The 22416-nt window shown below is 51.5% G+C and overlaps 2 protein-coding genes across 2 annotated transcripts; one reads left to right on the forward strand and one right to left on the reverse strand.

The window, feature by feature from the left end:
* Positions 1–664: 664 nt before the first annotated feature.
* On the forward strand, positions 665–4341 carry VSIG2 (V-set and immunoglobulin domain containing 2; the record flags this gene model as incomplete). Its single annotated transcript, XM_081240791.1, has 6 exons — positions 665–722; positions 1074–1237; positions 1824–2031; positions 2840–2998; positions 3962–4081; positions 4193–4341. The coding sequence occupies 6 exons, from the start codon at positions 665–667 to the stop codon at positions 4339–4341; spliced, it is 858 nt and encodes a 285-aa protein (XP_081096917.1).
* A 1111-nt stretch (positions 4342–5452) lies between these two features.
* Positions 5453–12895, reverse strand: NRGN (neurogranin). The gene is made up of 4 exons (XM_081240644.1): positions 12762–12895; positions 6960–7186; positions 6716–6733; positions 5453–6310 (listed from the first exon to the last, which is right to left on the reverse strand). The coding sequence occupies exons 1-2, from the start codon at positions 12774–12776 to the stop codon at positions 6965–6967; spliced, it is 237 nt and encodes a 78-aa protein (XP_081096770.1). The 5' UTR covers positions 12777–12895; the 3' UTR covers positions 5453–6310; positions 6716–6733; positions 6960–6964.
* Positions 12896–22416: the final 9521 nt, after the last annotated feature.

The raw sequence follows: 22416 nt of genomic DNA on the forward strand, positions 1-22416 counted from the left end.
CGCTGTGTCCACCCCAGTCCTGCCACACCTTTTCCTACGAAGGGTAGGGGCTCCTCCAGACCTCAGTTTCTCTGCCCGTGAAATGGGGTGGCTCTGGGAGGGGGGAGGGCTTGTAGTTTCCATAGAGACTCCTGCCTCAGCAGGTGGTGATAAAGGTGCCAAAGAAGGGATCTCAGAGGAGTAACTGGAAGAGGGGCTGAGGGGCTCAGAAGGAACAAGACTCTGAAGGGGGTTGTAGGGCCTTGGCCTGGGGCTCGAGCTCACAGTGTGAGACCCCAAAGTGGTGGCGTCATTCGCCAGCTCCCAGGTTATCAGAATGCCTCCCTCTTCCTCCTGGGTCACTCTTTCCCTACAGAGCACCAGTTCTGATCCCTCTCCTGCCCTGAGGTGCCCACCCCAGGCCCAGCCCTTTCCCCAGGGCCTGACTGCTTCAGGAATTGGGGGGAAGGGGACAAAATAAGGGAGTAGGGCTCGAATGATTCCTGTACTGGGGCCTGGAGGAGGGAGGAGCACTTCCTTACTTGACGGCCAGGCCTCTCCCCTTGTTTGCTCTGAGATAGCCAGTCCCGCTGGGGCCGGGCACCAGGAGGCTGCCCTGTGGGCACTTGCTACCTTCTCCCAGAACCAGACACCCAGACGGACCAAGAGCCGGCAGGACGCGGCCATGGCCTGGCTCCAGGGGCCCTTCCTCTGCGGGGCCCTGCTGGGCTGGGTCTGCTTGAGTGGTGAGGAGGGGGCCAGCGGACGGCGCTGGGCGGGGCGGGGGCAGAGGCCGGGGAGAAGACATCGAAGGCCGCTGGGCCAGCAGACAAGCTGGGCCTCTCGGGAGGGTGTAACCACCACCCGACTTTTGTTTTCCTTTCCCGGACAAGCACACCCTCAGACCGGGCCCAGTCTTGGCCCTTTCGGGTCCTTTCACCCAAAGAGCTGGTGGTGTGTGGGCTCCTCCCTCCGGGAAACCTCAGGTTTCAGGAAGGGAGGGATGGAGCGGAGGGAGTTGAGCCCCAGGGGAAGAAGGGCTCCCCGGCCGCGTCATCTGAGCGCTTCTCCCGCCGGCCTCTCGGCCACTCCAGCCCCCGGGCTGGCCGTGGAGGTGAAGGTGCCCACCGAGCCCCTGAGCGCGCCGGTGGGCAAGACCGCCGAGCTGACGTGCAGCTACAGCACATCGGTGGGAGACAACTTCGCCCTGGAGTGGAGCTTCGTGCAGCCTGGGAGGCCCGTCTCCTCGTCCCAACCCGTGAGCTAAGGGCACCCGCGCGGAATGGGGGGCCCTCCTGCCTTTGGCGGGCTTGGCCAGGAGAGGCAGGAACAGGGGATCCACCCAGCGATGAGGGCGAGGGGGTCGGAGAGGGTGCATTTGTGGATCACTATGCTTGGATGAAAAAGATCTTTCTAGATCTTCCTGGGAACGCAGTCTCCGTGAGGCTATTTCACACATACAGCCCTGTGTATCCAGCCGCCTCCCCCAGAGTTCCTCCATGCAACCCCCGAACGTTAGTGCCGCTCCAGTGTCAGTTCATAAACCCACCAAGGCTAAGCTGTTGTGATTAAAAACAGAATAAAAATGCTGCCCCCTCCGGGAATATTTGCTTCCCCTCCCCCCAGATTGAGAGCATGCTTAGCGGAAAGCAATGACTCTAGTTCATTCAGCACCTGGGAAGGGACGGTAGTTGGCGACAGATAGACCTTCCTGGTTCTGGCTACAGAGTATCAGCTTCCCTGGCTGCCATAAGGGAGGGGCTTCTAACACCCGCGTTGAAGAAGGACTACAGAGTTGACGCCACGTGGCAAAAAGCACATATGTGTCTTCTGCTTCTCCCCAGATCCTGTACTTCACCAATGGCCAGCTGTATCCAACTGGTTCTAAGGCAGAGAGGGCCAGCCTGCTTCAGAACCCCCCCACAGGAGGAGTGGCCACCCTGAAACTGACCGATGTCCGCCCCTCGGACACTGGAACCTACCTCTGCCATGTTAACAACCCGCCAGATTTCTACACCAATGGGTTGGGGTTAATCAACCTTACTGTGCTGGGTGAGGCAGGCTGGGGACCCACCAGCCACCCACATAACCTGAAAGATTGCACTGGCCCTGCTAAATCCTCCCCTATCCTGATTTCCAGCCCAAGGGCACAACGGCACTGGGGACCCCCGAAGGAAAATGCCCCCTTCCCAACGTCCTCCAATCCCACCCCGGCTCCACCCTCCACAAAGAATGCCTCCTCCCTCAGTCGCTAGTGAGGGTTGAGAGAAAGCCCTTCCCACAGATAGGGATCTGAGTCATGCCCCCGACAGCTCCACCTTTGGGGGAACCTCCCATTTGTAGCTAGGTTTCTGTCCCTCTCCAGGTCAGTAGCAGAGAGGGGGAGGGCCCATTAAAGGAGAAAGGGCCCATATCACTAAGCACTGACTTTGTGTTTCAGAGCACCCATCTCACCCCAAACTAGAGCCTGCTTGGAGATGAGCAAACAGAAGAAACTATTAAAGGGGCTGGAGATGCTTAGATGGGAAAGAGAAGACTTAGGAGGTGGTACATGACAGCTGCATTCAAATATCTGAAGGGCTGTCCCAGGGAGGAGAGATTTTTTTCATCTCTCTTTGTGGGCCCAGAGGGCAGGTATTGGGACCAACTGGGATATTATACTAACACAGATTTTGGTTCAACATGAAAAAGAATTTTCTAACAATCAGAATTTCCAGTAGTGGAAATCATTTCCCTGGGATGCAGTGGTATGTGAATAGAGGTGGACCGCTACGTGGTAGGAGGTATCGAAGCAGGAAACCTAGCACTTCATAGGGGTGGGGTTAGAAGATGGCTAAGGTACTTCCTGTGATTTTTGCAGTGCCCCCCAATAGCCCCTCGTGCAGTCAGAGTGGTCAAACCTCCGTGGGGGGCTCTGCTGCATTGAGATGCAGCTCTTCTGAGGGAGCCCCCAGGCCGGTGTACAACTGGATCCGCCTTGGATCTTCTCCTACACCACCTCCCAACGGCATGGTGCAAGGTAAGAGCTCACGCCATCAAGGAAGAAGGGACTCAGAACCTGGGCAAATCTGACCTCTAAACTCCACACGCCCACAGTATGAGTTCCAAACTTGTAGGTATGAGACACACTGCTATACCTTTCCCCTGCTTCTTCCTTGGCTCCCGTTGTTGTTCCCTCCTGTCTTCCTGTACAGTCTGTGGCTGCATGGTCCCTGAAGCATTACTCAGGCTAAACGTACTTCTGATATCCTGGAAGAGAGTGGAAGGCAGGGGCATTCTATGATTCCCACTTGCCTATTTTGGGGGTTGGGATTCCTTTTAGATTTCCTGAGGGTCATGAATCATTTCCAAACTTCCTAGAGAGGAAGCCGAGGCAGAGTAGCATGGACTGGCTTGAATCATTTAGCCAGTTTCTTCAAGGAACCATGTGACTGTCTAAGAGCCTTGGCTTCTCAGCCTCCTCATGCTGGCTCCGGTGCCCTGGTTCTCCTCCCAGCCCCAGCAAGCCCCTTTATCAATCCGGAGAGACCCCCAGATCACCTCCCAATGTGTGCTCTTCCTTCTAAAGGGAAGGTAAGCAGCTTAGAAGAGCGTCTGGGTCAGCTTAGAGCCACCCAGAGGGCACAGTTTCCAGCAATCAAGCCCTTTTCCCCCAACCAAGAACCTGACATCAGCCAGTAGACACCCCACCCCGATTCCACTGTGGTTTCTGGGCCCTTCAGGTGTGTACTGTCTCCCCCTTCCCTGAAAAGCCAGCTGTGTAGTGTGGGAAGAGCACAGAAGTTGCAGTGGTTTTGACACTTCCTCTCTGGGTCACCTTGGACAATTACTTTCCTTCTCTGAGCCAGTTTCCCCACTAATAGAATGAGGTTAGTCCCTTCCTGACAGGATTACTGTAAGGATGAAATGAAATATGCTTTTGTCACAGTATAGCTCACTGTGAGTTGAATGAGTGATAGAACACTTCCTCTTCACCCTCTAGATGAGGTGTCCGGCCGGCTCATTCTCACCAATCTCTCCCTGGCTTCCTCGGGCACCTACCGCTGTGTGGCCACCAACCAGATGGGCAGCGCATCCTGTGAGCTGACCCTCTCTGTGACTGGTAGGGGATGCTGGGCAAAGGCTGGGCTGGCAGGCCTGGGTTGGGGGTCTGCGTGAAGCTATCTGAGGCACCAAGGATGGTCTGCAGCTCTGAGGATCCTGTGTCTCCTAGAGCCTTCCAAAGGCCGAGTGGCCGGGGCTGTGATCGGGGTGCTGCTGGGCGTGCTCTTCCTGTCAGTTGCTGTGTTCTGCCTGATAAGGTTCCAGAAAGACAGGAGGAAGAAACCCAAGGAGACATACGGGGGTAGTGACCTACGGTGAGCAGGAGGGCTGAGGGCTGGTGCAGAGTGGGAAGAAAGGGCTTGGGTTAAGAGTTGGTGACTTCAGCCCTCAAACTCTGACACCTTTAAGGGGGTTTTCAGGGCACGGGGTGCTGCTCAGCCCTGGGCTTTTGTGGTAGGAGTGACAGTACAGCCCGTGTAGTTGAGCGTGTGAGCAAAGTGTGCAGGGTGGAGGGCTTGGTTCATGAGCTGCCCTCCCCTCCTCACATTTAGAATAATTTTTACTTTTCACTATTTAAGGCCTTTTATATACATCGACAGGATGTGGAGGCCAGGAGTTGTTTGTCCTGAGCACTCAGCTGAGTTTAGTTCTTGTGTGGGGGGCAGTAAGGAAAGGAGCGGCAAAAGCCGCCTGTCATCAACTTTAGCTGTCAGTCATGGGATCCAGAATAGGGATCAGAGCAATATTTCTCCAAGTGTGGTCCTCAGATTACTCGAACAGAAGTCACCAGGAGCTTGTTAAACATTCAGATTCAAGCCACTTCCTATTCCTCCTGAAGCAGAATGTGTGTGTGTGTGTGTGTGTGTGTGTGTGTGTGTGGTGTATATGTGTGTGTGTTGGGGTGATGGGGCCTGAAATCTTCATTTCAACCAAAGTTCCACCATGATTCCTACGCAGAGTGAAAATTAGAAGTCCCTGGGTTACAGGATGATGGTGCTCTGAGGGATGCTTCCAGCCTTCATTAAGAATTGCCTATGTTTATCAGGGAGGATGCCACCGCACCTGGGATTTCTGAGCAAACTTCTGTGAGGGCTGATTCTAACAATAGGCTCCTGGAGAGGCCCCCGTCTGCCAGCACTGTGACGACCACCAAGTCTAAGCTCCCTATGCTTGTCTGATTTCTCTCCCGATCCCTGAGGGGGAATATCAAGAATTAAAGCCTTTGGGTACCATATTGTCTCCTTCTTTCTGCCGGTATAGCAAATCCCTCTTGGCGGCCCAGAGAGTGTTACCGGTAAGGGAAGGAGCGGGCTTGAAGTCCCAGAGGGGATGCTGTAGGCGGGAAGTCTGGTTGGTTCCGAAGGTACGTTCTAACCTGGGTTCCTCTCCTCCCTTCCCCCTCTCCACCTCCACTTTTTGGTTGGGTCAAAGGAGATTGTTCAAATTTCGAACGGTGGCCTTGTGCACCCGAACTCCCTCCCCCCTGGCACCCTCTGAACACTTGGACATTCCTCTTTATTGTTCACATTCCAACCCAGCACGGTCACATGCACACACGGAGATAAAAACCCTCCCGGCCACAGCCCCAGGAGCCCGTGGGGGCGGGGCCAGCAGGAGCAGGGGCGGGGCCGCGGAAGACTCCTCCTACCGAGCCTCCCCCACACTCGGCCTTTGCAGAAACAAGCAGAGAGCTGGAGAGGCGGCTCTCGGGGTGCGCTGGGGAGAGGGGAGGGCAGATTACAGGCAGGTGTGGGGTTGGGGTGTGAAATGGGGACTTCCGATCACAGCTAGGGGTATCCGACACCATAAAAACCCTCCTCCCCTATCCAAAGTTCTGGGACTAAGCTGGGACGTGAACAGCGCAGAGAGGCACGGCTCCCCCTTTAGCTGCGCAGAGATCGAAAGGACTTTTTTGGGGAGTGTTTTTGGGCAACGCTTAGGGCGCCCTCCGCAGAGCGCGAAGGGAAGCGCACCGAGGCTGCGGAGGCAGAGCAGCATGCTGGGTGCGGGGAGAGGTGGGCGAGAAGCTAAAGAAGCAAGATTTGGGAGCGCGGAGATTGGGGTTAAGGTCGAAGGAAGGGCGAACGGGGACCATACGAGACTGGAGAACTAACTAAAAGGGCATGGCCTTAGTAAGTCCTCGACGGAGTCTGCCTGGTGAGGGAGTCTCTGAGGACGCAGAGAGGGCTCCTGAAGCTGGCAGGTTGGTGGGAAGGAGAGGATCACAAACACGGCAGGGAAGTCTCGTCACTGCGAAGGGGACGTGGCATCCAGCTCTCTTCGGGAACTGAGGGGAGAGAAGGTCTGAGCACCTGCCCTCTCCCAGTACTTCCTCTTCCCTCTCCTTCCTGAACCAGGAACCAGGGCGGGGAGCACCAGGGAGCCCCGGTCACCCGGAACTGCCCACCCGGAGTCACTGAGCTGAAATGAGCCCGCGGCCGGTACGTGTGAGACGCTGGGTGTTTATGGCCCCCGGCCGGGCTGGTCAAACGCGGGTGACTGGGTATCTGTGTCGGTCCAGGTGCGTCCCGTCGCAGTCTCAGGCGTCTCCAAGTGTCAGAAAGCCTGCAGGCGCAGGTGCATTTTCCCTGGCTGGGAGGAGGTGAGGGCGGGCGGAGGGAAGGGCTAGGGATTTGGTCCTTTCCTCCCACCCAGGGGTCCCACCCCGCTGCTTCGGAGGCGTATTCATTACCTTCGAAAATGCTCAGTTCTTCGGTCCGGGGCGGGGCAGCAGGCCGGGTGGAGAGAGAGAAACAGGTGAGCGCTCCAACCCGCGGCATCCTCAGCCTCCTCCCACCCGCCGCACGTCTCAGATTTCTAGGTCTCCGTCCTTGACTCCTTCCACACCCCTCTCCACCCGCCAGCCACCCTGTCTTCCTTGCTCTTTCGGAGGAGGGGGCCCGGGGTCGGGAAGGAGAGCCTGCGGCCCGCCTCACCTGGCCTAGTCTCCGCTGGGGCCGCCGCCCGCGCCTCCCCGGGCGCCCCCAGCTCCACCAGGACCCCCGGGGCCCGGGCCCTTCCGGCCGCGCTCTCCGCTCTTTATCTTCTTCCGCGCCATGTGGCCCCGGAAACTCGCCTGGATTTTGGCAGCGGCCGCGTTGGCACCCGGATCGTCCAGCGGGATGTCTAGAATGTCGTCGTCCGGCTTGGAGCAGGCGCTCTCCTGGGGGGCGGGGGGGCGTCCTTGTGGGGTGACCGGGCCGAGGCCCCCCGAGGGTGGGGTGGGAGGAGAGTGTTGGGGGATTGAAGGGATTGAGACGAGGGCGACGCGGGAGTGGGAAGTGCAGAGAAGGGCTAAGACAGGGCCGCGCGCGCGCGCGCGCGTGCGTGTGTGTGTGTGTGTGTGTGTGTGTGTGTGTCTCTCTCTCTCTCTCTCTCTCTCTCTCTCTCTCTCCTGGGCAGCGGCAGGTAAAAAGGAAGGTTCAGGGTCAGGTGGGCACAGCTGTGTTCCCAGCTCAGGAAAGAGACGTGCGCGGTAGATGGGATAGAGGAGAGCCGGGTGGCCCGGAGTGAGCGAAGGCCCCTTGCCAGCAGCCGAGTTAGGGGAGCTGCCCAGCTGACCGGAGGGTGGGTTTGGAGGAGCACAGTAAGCCACAGCAGGGACTCCTGGATGTGGCTGCCTTTCCCCCTGTCCTGAGAGGGTGCCTCCAGCTCAGAAGGGTCCCTTCTGAGTCCAGGATTCCCTGGGAGAGGGTTCAGAAGAATCAGCAGGCCAGTCCCTCCGCTGAGTAAAATCACACCAGAGCTCAAAGCTGGAGTTAGGGTGAAGATGGGGCTTACCCCTCAGCGACGCAGCCTCCCTCCACCCAGGGCTAGAGGCCAGAGACCGTTTTCCCATTGCCTCTCCATTTTGCACTGCTCCTCAGGATGTACTCAAACACAGAAGAGAGGAGATGGTCTGGAAGAAGCTACAGAGAAAAGGCTTCACTCCAAAAAAGGACAAAAGGAAAATAGCAGGAGCAAGAAGCCCTTTCCATGATGTGCTCAAGAGAAAGAAAAGAATTATGACAATAGCTACCATGTAAGCACTGCCCTTGTTCCTGGCTCAGCATCACGGAGTTTTACAGATGTTATTTTATTTAGTCTTGGCAACAACTCTATGACGAACCTTTTGTTGTTATCCCAGTCTACCCCTGATAAAACTGATTAGAGTGTTGAAACCATACCTGAGGTCATACAGGTAGTTATCAGTGGACCAAAGAGTCAATCCTTTGTATGTCAGGTAAGCAAAGGCAGTCAAGAAAAGGAACCAAGCTCTACCACTTGCTAACTGAGTGGTCTTGGGCAATTTTTCTAATCTTTTCCTAACTCAGTTCCTTCATCTGAAATCAGATAATAATATCTACCTCTGGGTTGTGGGGAAGGATAAACAATGTGATATGCAGAAAGCTTCTGGCATGATCTAGTTGGTCGATTAATGGTAGCTATTATGATTCCTTTAAATGATAGTGAGTTGATGTGAAAGAGCTGTTTTTGTAGGCTAAAGTGGTCATTTAAAAACAATTTCATAGGGCCTTCCCTGGTGGTGCAGTGGTTGAGAGTCTGCCTGCCGATGCAGGGGACACGGGTTCGTGCCCCGGTCCGGGAAGATCCCACATGCCGCGGAGCGGCTGGGCCCGTGAGCCATGGCCGCTGAGCCTGAGCGTCTGGAGCCTGTGCTCCACAACGGGAGAGGGCACAACAGTGAGAGGCCCGCGTACAGCAAAAAAAAAAAACAATTTCATAGGGATCAACCTAAAAACAATAAGACCCACCCACAGGCTCCAGGTTTCTGTTTCTCCAGCAGCCTGCCCTCGCTGAGAATAGAAAGGGTTAGGGAATTGATGGGACTGATTTCAGAGTCGAGGCTCTGGAACGGAGAGGGCCTCAGCGCCCCCGCCCCCAGCCTGCTTCTTGCTTAGTCGCAGTGATGACGTGGGGTAGGAAGCAGAAGGGTACTGTGGAGTTAGAAGGGCATTTCTTCTTTGAACTGACCCTCTGGCTTCTAGGAATTTGCTTCTTTTTTGCCTGAGGACTTCCACTACTTTCCCTGTGCTTTGCTTCTCCGCAGAGGTCTCACGCAGTAGTAGTAATTCAGTTCTATTCCTTTCCCCTCGCTCCATCACCCGTCCGGTTCACAGAATTGGGATGGGTGTGCGTGGGGCCTCAGTGATCACTGCCCCAGCCTGGTCCTGTCCTAGGAGGCACAGATTTACATCCCAGATGCCCTAAGCCCAGGTTTACAAATGGCTTCCTCTCATTATGGTTCCCAAGGCTGTCTTCATTTCCTGGGCTTCAGAGTTCCTCAGTGTGTGCTCAAGATGTCCACAATTGATTTAACTTCGGTTAAAAGGAGTTATCAAGGGCCGGTGTGGTTGTGGAGGGGTCTGACACACTCTTTTTGTCTTTCCTGGGTCTAGTGCTCACCCCCCAACATCTTATTCCCCACTTAGAAACAAACCTTTTCGGATCCTTGATTCTCAGAGCTCAAGCCTTTCTTGGGATGTCTCAGAGAATAGGGACGCTTCTTCTCAAAAGAGGACAATGATCAAGAAAACATTCCTGAGCCCCTCTCCTGGGCCAGCAGCTGTAGAGGTTGAGCGGTGGAAGGGGTACCTTCCCCCAAACATGCTAAGGCCCACCTGCGGTCACCACCCACCCCAGCTGGATCCAGGATGGAACAACAGGCAGAGCCACCCTCAGCACGCTGCTCCTCCCCGGAATCAGCCCCCTCTCCCTCCAGGTGAATTCTCAGGGCGGAGCTGGAGGGACAGCAAAAGGAATCCAGGAAGGGTTACGGTTCCTGGGTCAGTGCCTTCCAAAGCCAAGATCTGATGGTGTGTGCCTGAGAGCTCTGCATGAACTGGGGGGTTTGTAGGAGGGGGAGGGGGAGGTGGACAGAGGTGGGCAAAACACGAGCCATGGCTTCTGGTCCCAAATGGTCCCATCACTTCACCTCTGAGGGTCTCAATATCTTCAGCCACAACTAGAACTTGGCCTAGATGAATAAAGTCTCCTTCAGCTCCCCAATCCTAAAAGCTTTAAGAATGATCCCTGCCTACTGCTTGTTATATGCTGGGCCCTGTGTTAAGCACTTTGCACACATTACCTCATTTAATTCCCATTTTACAGGTAAAGACACATCCTCAGAGACATTTTGTAACCTACCCAAGGTCACAGAGCTGACAAATAGTGATGGGATTCAGAAACCTGTGCTGTTAACCACTACCTCAGGGCAGGTAATTATTTCTATGAGTTCAGCTGGACCAAGTCAACTAGACTAAGCAAAAAATGGGTCCAAAAACATGTTTCTTTGCCTTTTTATGTTAAGTGAATTCAGGAAGGTCAGATATAAAGTCACACTATGTAAATTGGCAACTGGTACTTCTGAATCAACAGCTCTTGGCCTTAAAAAAAAAAAGCGGATCTGTTTTCTTCTTCTCATTTCAGTTTGAGCCTCCTTACAAAGGAGAAAGAAGAAAATAAAGCAGGACTAGGTGTTGCCCGAACACCAGGTTGGATGGTCAGCAAGGAGAGCCCCAGAACGGAAGGTGAAGAGGCACCGGCCCCCACCCCGCGATGTGCTCTGCTTTCTATGCATGTCCCAGCTGCTTCCCAGCACTGAGCCCGGCCCTCCACAGAATGGGGTTGGGTAGGAAGATGCTCAGTGCCAGTCCTGCCCCTACGTTCTGCCCCGTTACCTCTTCTTGGCCGCCACGCCACCCCTCCCCCCCTCGCCCCACAGCCTGACAACGGTGCTGTCTCTTGCTCAGTTCTTTAGCCCTGCAGACCCAGGACAGGGCCTGAGAGGGGAAGGCTCCCGTGTAGAGAATGTGCTGGAGGAGGTGACCCAGGGTGCTGGGCCACTGGGATAATTGTGCATTTGCCTCTCCTGTACTGTTTGGGTGGGCAGCTTCTCCTTTTTTTAGGGGACACTTATTCCAACCATGTCTGCCAATCCCTCAGTATGGCCTTGTGGGCACCCAGGAGCATGGTCCAGGGCAGACCAGAGCCTACAGGCAGGGACACGACATCCTACTCTAATTAGTCCTGCAGGTACCAGGGGAGACAATTTACATTCCTTCCCTGGCTTCTTGGAGTCTTTGCTCTCTCACCTCCTTCCACTGACCAGTCTTCCTACCTTCCCTTCCCCATCATTCTTACCATCTTGGCACTATTTCCTCTCCCTTACATGTGTATCCAGAACCCACCATCCATTTATTTTCTCTGTTTTGTAAAATACTGCTGGGGGTGAGGAGCCCAGGAGCCTCCATTAAGAGCCCATTCCTCCTTTCACAACCAAAAACTGCTTCCTGGGGAATAACAAACAGAGGAGAAAGCCTGGAAGAAAATATGTTATTAGAGCTTTCTCCGGGGGGTGGGACTGTAGATGATTGATATGTTTCTTTTTTATACTTTTCTTTAGTTTTTAAATTTTTCTGTTATGACCATATTACCTTTATAATGAGGAAATATAGTAAATGTTTATAGGAGAGGTTCAATTACAGCTATTGGAGTCAGACAAGGCTAGTGTCCCACCTCCACACTTAGGAGCAGTGCCTCCTTGGGCAAATCATTGAATCTTTCCAAACCTCAGTTTGCACATCTGTAAAATGGGACAAATATCTACTTCACAGGGTTGTTGTGATGATTAAACATAAAATGTTAGGTACACGGTAAGCATTCACAAATTGACAACTATTATTTGTATTAATAAGAGTTAAACATCATAACAACAACCACAACCACTTGTCCCTAAGTTCTTTCTGCCTCTTGGTACCCAGACATAGGGAAGTCTCACCTCTTCTAAACTGGTCTATTCTTTCCTTCCAAACCTCACTTTTTTTCCTTTTCTAAGCAGGCATAGTCATAACCTCTTGTATTATTAGCTGGGTTGACCAAACGTCTGAGAATACAAGACTTTGGAGTAGGACTTTCTCCATATGTAGGGGCTAAAAATAAATAAATAAAAATATCAAATAAATGAACAAATAAATTGTATACATGCATGATCACTGCACTCCACGACTGTGCCAGCAGCCTGGTCCTGTACCAGGCGCTTTCATACCAGAGTACTTTAACAGCAGCCCGCTTTGGCATTAGGTCTCCGTGTGGGCGCTGACAAATTGCAGACACTTCCTTCCCTCGCCAGCAGGGCTCTCTCGCGGTCACTTCACCCAGCCCCCTCCAGGGCTAGAAGGCGTTGGAGGTCTGGCCAGTCCCTCCCCAGAACCACATGGACTAGGCTCTTCGCAACCCATCATCGCTACTGAGCTAACCAATAATAATTGACTATCTCACCCGGCGCTGTACAGGGCGCGAGGGTCACGAGAGTCAACCTGTCAGCCCACCGACGGCGGCGGCAGTGGGATGGGGAATGGGGTGGGGGACGAAAGCCAGGGGAAAGGAGTCGCGGTAGCTTCGCTAGGCGACGGTTTCCAGCGTCTCTCTGGGGGAAGTTCCTCTTCTCGTCTAACCTGCAGCTTCCCTGTTGCAGAGCCTTGCCGAGCTCCCAGACCAACCTAGACTGCCTGGCGGATGCGCGCCCAGACGCCCCCACGAGTTGGGGGACAGTCTTCCTAGGGCTTTCAAGTCAGCCGGCGCCTTCCACCACCCACCACCCACGTCTCAGCAGGCACCCTTATTGCTACTAGGTCTTCTGCACCCACTTCCATCCCTCACTCGCCCTCCAGGGGCTTCTCGGGTGCCCCTTCCCCCAGGCCAAGCTGAGTGCCCGTCCCCCAGACCCTCTAACTTACGGTGCAGCAGTCCATGCTGGTGTTGGGGGCCCTTGGCTGGGATGGAGGCTGGCGCAGGGTGTCGGTGCGGTGCCGGGTGGGGACTCTGGGGCAGTGGGGAGGCAGCCGACCGGGGCCAAACCAGCCGCTCAGCTCTCGGGTCCTCTCTCCCGCGCTCGGCCCTGCGGGAGAAAGTAACCTGAGCCCTGCGGTCGAGAAGCCAATCAGGAGAAGCCTTCGGCAGGGTGGGCGGAGAGATTGGAGGGGGACCACGCCCCCTCTCGGCTCCCTCCGGCTCGCTCCCCCTCCTGCCCCAACCCCTCTGCCTACACACTTCCATCCATTCCTCCTACACACCCCATCCTCCCAAACTCACCGCCCCTGCTGCCGAGGCGGCAGACTGCCAGGCAGATGTATGCTGGCGCAGGCAGAAGGAGGACCCCGACATCCCGGGCATAAATACACTCGCATCTGTGCACAGCACCCCTCCCACCCACATAGAGAAAAGCATGCACCCCTCACCCACCTCCCCACACTTCCACAACCTAGCTAGAGTCCCAAATATGGCTCCCTCTACCTTCCCTCCCCCTCAGTCCTCAAAGAAATGCCCCCTAAGACGTGCGGTTTAAAGGTATCGTCATCACTCTGCTGTGGAATGGAGAAGGTGGGCACACATAAACACAAAAGCTCACGCCTGAGCCCCACATGCCCATATAGGATACTCCCCAGGCTCACTAAAACGTGCACTTCTTCAACATGCAGACACTACAGACACAGCCTGCAAAAATAACTACACAGACCTTGTACACACACTGAGCAGATACATGCAGACTCCCGGTTATGTGCACACACACGCACACACATCCACAGGCAATCACACTACCTGAAATGTCTGCATTACATATCTATCTATCTATCCATCTATCTAAATGCCCTGCACTAAACAGACTAAATCATACATGCACTACACCCATTGTATGTATTTATATATGGATATGGACACTCTTCCTTCCCACTCACTGAACCACACTCTCCCTAACCTCTTAATCTACTGTTTCTGAATATGACAAAAACTGACCACTCTCACCCTTGCCCCTGGGAGGAAAAAAATACTCTCAACCCAGTATAGGGAAATATCAGAAGTCATCAGTTCTTTAGGTCCATGATGGAGGAAGGATGTGGGCTTTGTGAGAGGCCTGGGAAGGGGTGATAGGGGAGGAGCCTCGTGGAGGAGCAGCCTGCCACTTTCGTGGTCGCCAGCCTCCCCATACCAGTCAGGGTACGAGAGCTGGCAGTGTGGCATGTTAGTGAAGAGAGTGGGCCACCTCTGAGGAAACTAGAAAGTCTTTCTCAGCTGAGGTCCCAGAAGAGGGAAGGAAGAAAGGAAGGCTGCCCTTCAAGCCTGTTGACTGAAGCAGAGGGAGGAGGGGGAAAATGCCCTGTGGCTCTGGTGGGGACAGGGGATCCTGCAACAGCACTGCTATGAGCCAACAGCCCCTGGCCAGTCTTAGCATGGCTGTCACACACTTCCTTCTCACCTGAATATTTGGGCCACGGGCTTTGCTTGCCAAAGGGAAGATGAGCGGGAGGGAAATTCCAGTGGCCACTCTGGCTGGGGACAGGGTTAGCCAGCTTGGGGCCCCAAGCTGAGCTGGATGCTGGCTGGGATTCCAGAGCTTGGGGTGTAGGGGTGTCTCTCCCAGCATGTTTGGGACCCACCCACCCTTGTAGCTGAAAATCTGTTCCCCAATCTGTCTCTGGCACATCCTCCCTCCCCCCACCTCCACCAAATGACAGGATGTCCTGGGAACTCGAGCCCTTGCCTAAATGATGCGCACATCTAGGGCCTTGGTTTGTGCCAGTTCCTTGGTTTGTACCAGTTCCCGTTGGATTTCAACTCCAGATTCCAGAGGAGAGAGGGAAGGAGGACACTGGGGGCAGACTGGATATCAGGCTTGGACTCCGTGCTTTTCTCTTCCCAAATTAGAGCTGAGGAATTCAGGATTTAGTGAGTTTGCAGTAAAGTCTCCCAAGTTGCTAGGCAACATCCCTCTGCAGGCTGCGCTGCCTCTAGGCCCTCCTTCCTGCTGGTCAGAGCTGAAGAGGGGCTATCTTTAAAATGTGCCCCCCCCGTCAAACACCCTCACCGGCAGCACAGCCCTTTCATCTTCCTAAAAGACACCTTTGTGTGGGGTGAGGGTGTCTCTGAACACCAGTGGGCCCAAGGGAGAACAGGTACGCGCGCTTATCAGTTCCATCGGCAAAACAACCATTTCAGCGACAGCCCACTTGAGGCGCCTACGCAGAACTGGCCGCAGTGCTTGTCCTGGGGGATGGGCAGGCCCCGAGGTGAGGAAAAGGTAGACAGACAGGAAGGCAGAGACTGGAATAGGAAGACAGACACCCACAGACTCAAATATCCAGAGGCAGGAGCAGCAACACAGATGGCCCCATTTAATGACACCTACACGCAGACACACACAATGTCCACACAGCCACAGAGACACATACTGTGGGCACCTTGCCACACACTCACATCCAAGCACAGAAGTGGACCCCTTCACCAGCACACATCAAGGGCACGCACTTCCCCTAGTAAGGGGTTCCTCATCTGGACTAAGTGGCCAGAGTTTGTCAGCAAGTCCGGCTGGGTGGAACTCTGAGCCTCTGATTCTCGAACCAGTGAGAAGGAAAGGGGACAGGAGCGGTGTGGAATGCTGGGTCTGGCTGGCTTAAGGAGCAGGCTGTCTCACCCTGCGTCTCGCCTGGGGCCAAGGTCAGCCTTTAGAGTGTTGCCTAGTAACCTGCTGGGCTTGGGCCCTACAGTTATCCTCCTTGACTCATGAAATCTCGAGATTTCAAAAACTCTCCTCTATCTTTGCCGCCCCCCCCGCCCCCCCCAGCTATTGAAGGAGAAAGACTGCAGGCCTGGACAGGAGAGGAACTCCGGAAGGGTCCAGTTAGAGAGGGAGCTGGGACCTGTGGGTACAGGGTCTGGACCCAGCATGGAGCATGGAGGAGGAGGGCACAGAATAGAAGGCAAGGCTGGCAGAGGAGGAGATGGTTCAAAAAAAGAGAGGATAAAAGATGGATTAGTGGGAAGCTTCTGGGGTCTGATACAGATCCTTCTTGGGACAGATGGAGGGGGATTTGGAGAGAGTTGGTCCTTGTGAGCAGAGAGAAAAGCCAAGCCACATGACAAGCTATTTGCCAGTACTTGCGGCTTCCCCTCCTGGGAGTGGGCACTTTCTGAACATAACATCCCGGCTCAAGCCCACAGAGGGACTCCATGATAAGACGAGGGTGGGAAGTAGGAGGCTGTGCCTTTAGTGGAGCTGATCTGGGGTCTTCTTAGGTCAGGATTTTACTCATTTGAGCGGAGGGGGTGAGGGTGGCAGGAAATTCAGTTTTCTCGGCAAATATTCCAGCTTTTGCTGTAGTAGTATTTTTAGCAACTTGGCTGGCAGAGGGGGAGCCCGGGTACAGCTTTAAAGGGGCCTCTGCTAGACGGGAGGCCTCCTCCCACCCTCGCCCCACAGGTCATAAAGGAGAGGGGGAGAAAGCACGCGGCTCAAGGGGTGCATTCCAATTTAAAAGTCAGGCTTGATGGGCATTGGACGACCATTAAGTCATCTTCACCGATAGTCGATAGTCGTTATCTGTCATCATCGACATCGTTCTCATTAGCAGCTTTATCAAGAAGAGTAAATATTCCTCGGACTTCTGCTGTGTGCAAGGTACTGTCAGGGACACGATATAGAAGGCTTAACAGGACACACTTGGTGAGACGAGGGAAGGAACCAAGACTTCTGAGTGAGTGCTGGGTGCTGTGTGTCGTACTAGCCACGTTATATATGTGATTTCATTTAATTCTTACAACAACTCTGCAAGTTAGGCACTGTCTTTCCTGTTTTACAGGTGAGGAAGTGAAGGATTTTAGGGGCTGAAGAATTTACCCAAGGTTACACCGTCATGAAATGGAAGAGTCCAGATTAAAACTCAGAAGAGCATAATAACATTATCCTAAATCCGAAGAGTGATTTACAAGGTGCTTCCACATCCATGATTTAATTTGTTGCTTTTGAGAACTGTGTGAGGAGGTGTTAGTATTTTTAACCGCTTTTTCTGAGGAGGAAGTGAGGCCTAGAGAGGTTAATTAAGTGACTTGTGTCTTGTTGGAATTAGACCTCTAGTGAACTGCGGTACTAGGGCTAAAACGCAGGAGTTCTAGCTTTGAATTCTGTGTGTGTTCACCTCTTTGGCTCCCAGCATGTGCACTGGGCTCGAAGAAATGGGTTACAGTGGTTAGCAAATCCCTCACAGTCTCTTGTCTCTTGTCTCTTACAGTCTTACAGAAAAAAGTATATATGTATGTATGTGTGTATATATCTATGTGCACATATATCTTATGTATATATAGATATGGATGTATATAAATATATACATATCTACATGTACATGTATGGGATATATTTATATTTCCTAAAGTAATACATGATAGATGCCAAATGAATGATGTGGACAGTAAGTATTATGCGAATTGAGATGGGAGAGAAATAATTGAGAATTTGGATGGTCCAGGAAAGCTTCCTGGATGAGGAGAGTTTGGAGGAAGAATAGGACTCAAAGAAGTAAAGGGGCCTGGGAATAGGCAGGGGGACATTTCAGGCAGGGGCAAAAGTTGTGAGCCATGCACTGCATTTAGTGTCACTGTTAGCTTACGCTGTCCCAGTGCAGAAAGGTCCTGAGGACAGCAAACCCTGTCTCCTGCCTCTCACGCAGGGTTTTTTGTCTAAAGCTCAGTGCCCTGACTAGATACACCGGGGCAGTTCTGGCCCTCTAGGTCACACCAGCTGTGTGCTCGTGCCTGCTTGGCAGCCCCACTGCTCCTCGGAACTCTAACATACATTTGCCTCTTGCTTCTGCCCATGTGCCAGGTGCCTGCTTCCTCCATCTCCGTGCCATCTCCTCTGGGTCTCAGTGTAGTTCAAAGTCCTGGATGTGGTTTGCTCCTTGTTCCCATAGCACCCCAAACATTTACCTGATCTCTACCCCTCCACTTCCCTTTCCTCAGTTTGCTTCCCCACACTTCCTTATGAATAAAAGCTAGTGGTGGGGACTTCCCTGGTGGTGCAGTGGTTAAGAATCCGCCTGCCAATGCAGGGGACATGGATTCGAGCCCTGATCCGGGAAGATCTCACATTCTGCAGAGCAATGAAGCCCGTGCACCACAACTACTGAGGCTGCACTTGTAGAGCTCTTGAGCCACAACTACTGAGCCCACGTGCCACAACTACTGAAGCCCGCGCACCTAGAGCTTGTGCTCTGCAACAAGAGAAGCCACCGCTATAAGAAGCCCATGCACTGCAACGGAGAGTAGCCGCAATTAGAGATAGCCCATGTGCAGCAACGAAGACCCAATGCAGCCAAAATAAAATAAATAATTTTTTAAAAAGCTATTGATGGCCAGGCAACGTGTGTACCTGCTGGGCCTCACATCCCACCTGCAGACATTGGACCAACACAATCATTTTTTTAATATAAATTTATTCATTTATTTTTGGCTGCATTGGGTCTTCATTGCTGCGCGCAGGCTTTCTCTTCTCTAGTTGCGGCGAGCGGGAGCTACTCTTCCCTGCGGTGTGTGGTCTTACTGCGGTGGCTTTTCTTGCTGTGGAGCACCGGCTCTAGGCGCACAGGCTTCAGTAGTTGTGGCTCTCAGGCTCTAGAGCGCAGGCTCAGTAGTTGTGGTGCTCGGGCTTCATTGCTCCGCGGCATGTGAGATCTTCCTGGACCAGGGCTCGAACCCATGTCCCCTGCATTGGCAGGCAGATTGTTAACCACTGCGCCACCAGGGAAGTCCCGCAATCATTTTTATAACAAGGATACAACCATTTTGCTAATATTTTAAACTCTCACACAAACCTGAGAACCACTTCAATTTTGGTCCAGAAAAATGCCTATTTTAATTGTTTTTTTTTAATAAAAAGGCTTACATGAGGTATGATTTTTCCTTATTCCTTAGTTTGTTTAAAGACCTTTTCTCCTTTTGTGGTTCAGCTGGACAGTCAAATAAAGGAAATTCGTGGTTCTTCCAGTAATGTGTGTCATGTGAAGTGCAGGCCATTCTCCCCTGCCATTGTCTACCTTAGGGAAGAAGGGAGAAACTATTATATAGGAGATAGAGACTCTCAGAATCATCCAGGATGAGCACCTCTTGGAGTGTGTGTATATGTCCAGTAACCCAGGCTTACGCTTCTCCACGCTGACACTCTCTAGTCTGAGAGCTTGGATGGAGTGTTGGTTTTGATCTGGGTCCATGTGCCATGGCGGTCATTCATTTGGCATCTAGCGACTATTGCCTTGTATTTATACTTTAAAAAAAACTTTTGTTTTACTGTAGAAAAATTTAAACACATGCAAAAGCAAATAGAGTAGTATATAAGGAACTCCACTGTATCCATCTGTACAATAATTCTCAGCTCATCACCAAACTTATTTTATCTATACTCCTTATGATTCCCCCATTATCATTTTATTCATAAATATTCAAGTATTTGATTTCCGTTGGTATGGAAATGTCTCTTACCTAGACTTCAAAAGGAAGGAAACATTGACAGAATTGTCCTCGCAGACTGTCATCCAATATGGCCAAGACACAGGTGAACAGATGTTAGAACTCAGCCGTTGTAGGGCCTGGGTAGCAGGCTATCTGCAAGAGAAAGCTTCCTCAAGGGTACCACCCAACATGAAAGTCATGTCACGCACCCCTCAAATTGGATCATGACACAGGAATTTGGACATTCAGTCCTATGTAAAATGTAAAAATGAGAGAAGTTCTACTCAGATTAACCCTGGCTCTAACCTTGGGAAGTGATGTTTGCTTGGTTTGACTTTTTTTTTTTTTTCCTTTTTGGTCATACTGAAGCACTGGAAAGTAAAGGGTTATTATCTATAAGCTTTTGTTATTCTGCAGCTTGGGTGGAGTGTTTGCGTTTAACAGGGTAAGAACTGATAGTTATTTGGGTTGATATACTTTTGTTATTTTTGCTTTGCCTGCCGTGGGATCGTGTGTTGGAGTGGGGTGAGGGTGGGGAGTGCTGGAACATGAGCTGTTTTTGGATTGTGTTGTTAGTGGAAACGTTCCTGCTGCTTAGACAGAAAGCATGTTAGGTAAAACCACTCTGTCCCTTTGACCCTGAAGCCTTAAGGTATTTAGTCTTTCCACCGGTGTTCAGTGTTCACACATACCTGGGAGACGGAGTCTCTGTACAGTAGGCACAATCCTATAGCAAATGTTCCTCAGAAGTGAAAGAGTATAAAGCTTGGTTCTTCTTTTTTTTTAAATTTATTTTATTGAAGTACAGTTGATCTACAATGTTGTTAGTTTCTGGTGTACAGTAAAGTGATTCAGATATATATATACACACACATATATACACACACACTTATATATGTATACACACATTCATTTTCATATTCTTTTCCATTATGATTTATTACAGGATATTGAATATAGTTCCCTGTGCTATACAGTAGGACCTTGCTGTTTATCTATCCTCTATATACTAGTTTGCATCTGCTAATCCCAAACTCCCAACCCATCCCTCCCCCCCCACCCTCCCCCCTAGCAACCACAAGTCTCTTCTATATGTTTGTGAGTCTGCTTCTGTTTTATAGATAAGTCCCTTTGTGTCAATTTTAAATTCCACATATAAGTGATATCATATGGTATTTGTCTTTCTCTTTCTGACTTATTTCACTTAGTATGATAATCTCTAGGCCCATCCATGTTGCTGCAAATGGCATTATTTCATTCTTTTTTATGGCTGAGTAGTATTTCATTGTATATATGTACTGTATCTTCTTTATGTCATCTGTCAATGGACATTTAGGTTGTTTCCATGTCTTGGCTATTGTGAATAGTGCTACTATGAACATAGGGGTGCATGTATTTTTTTGAATTATAATTTTGTCCAGATATATTCCCAGGAGTTGGATTGCTGGATCATATGGTAGCTCTATTTTCAGTTTTTTGAGGAAACTCCATACTGTTTTCCATAATGGCTGCACCAATTTACATTCCCACCAACAGTGTACAAAGGTTCCCTTTTCTCCACACCCTCTCCAGCATTTATTGTTGTGGACATTTTAATGATGGCCATTCTGACTGGTGTGAGGTGATACCTTATTGCAGTTTTGATTTGCATTTCTCTAATAATTTAAAGCTTGGCTCTTAAAGAAGAGAGAGCACTTTCTGTTCTACTGGGAACAGGATGGTGGAGCTGAGCTATGTTATAATTTGCTAAACATATGTCAGATCGTAACAACGGGAAAGTTCCATGTTTGGGATACTGTGTGAGGATGTGTGGATCTTAATAAAACCATCATGGCAGACACTGTTGGTTACCTAGCCAACAGCCATGCATTCCCCCTACTTGCTTCCTAACAGAACTGCAGTTTTGTTGGAGCCTGTCATGGGTCCGGGCCTGAGAATGCATCATAATCAGTCTAAGCCTGTTTCCACTTTCTCAGCTTTTATGACAGCTAGGGCTGATCACATGGCCCAGATATGACCAATAAGATAGAAGCAGATTTCTGCTGAGAAATCTTCTGGAAAGCTCTTGCTTTCCAGATAGGAGGAGGCAAAGGCAGCTGGCACCAGCAGTCCCTCTTCTTTCTGCCTTGAATACAGACCTGAAGTACAGAGCTGCATCAGCTGTCTTTTGACCAGAAGGCAACAATTCAAATGCTAAAATCATGAAGAAACAACCTCCTATATATTTAAGCTAGTATCATTCAGGCTTTCTGTGAGATTTACACGAAGGAATCCCTAATAGGCCATAATAATACAAGAGATGTTTGAGTGCCTCAGATCAATGTACCCAGCATTGTGACAGGACGGGGGCAGCATGTTCAAGTTATTTCCAGGGATTCTTTGATGACAGACCCTGAAATTTCTAAGTTTGAACAGCTAGCGTTTCAGACATGAGTTTATGCGACCTCGTGCAGCTTGGCCTCTTAATTGGTTGTCCTAGATTGGCTCTGCTTAGTTGAGGAACCATTGTAGGATTCTGGGTGACCATTTATAATTCCTGTAGTCACACTCAAAGCCTTGGTGCTCGGGTCTCTCTCAGCATTTCTTTCTTCTTCTTTTTTTTTTATAAATTTATTTATTTATTTTTAATTTTTGGCTGCATGGGGTCTTCGTTGCTGCGTGCAGGCTTTCTCTAGTTGCGGCGAGCGGGACCTACTCTTCGTTGCGATGCACAGGCTTCTCATTGCGGTGGCTTCTCTTGTTGCGGAGCACGGGCTCTAGGTGCGTGGGCTTCAGTAATTGTGGCACACGGGCTCAGTAGTTGTGGCTTGCGGGCTCTAGAGCGCAGGCTCAGTAGTTGTGGTGCACGGGCTTAGTTGTTCCACAGCATGTGGGATCTTCCCGGACCAGGGATTGAACATGAGTCCCCTGCATTGCCAGGAAGATTAACCACTGCGCCACCAGGGAAGTCCCTCTCTCAGCATTTCTATCACACCAACCCCTCACCCTTGTCCCATGTCTCGTGTGTGGGCTTGCTATACTTAGACTTACTGGCAAGTAAGGAAAATTCCTTTAAGACAGAGAAGAGAGCCCAGAGATAGATGAGGACTGGGTGGATTTGGGCATTTTTTTCTCTAG

Source organism: Mesoplodon bidens, assembly GCF_964165515.1.
Source record: "Mesoplodon bidens genome assembly, chromosome: 7".
Classification (NCBI taxonomy): Eukaryota; Metazoa; Chordata; class Mammalia; order Artiodactyla; family Ziphiidae; genus Mesoplodon; species Mesoplodon bidens.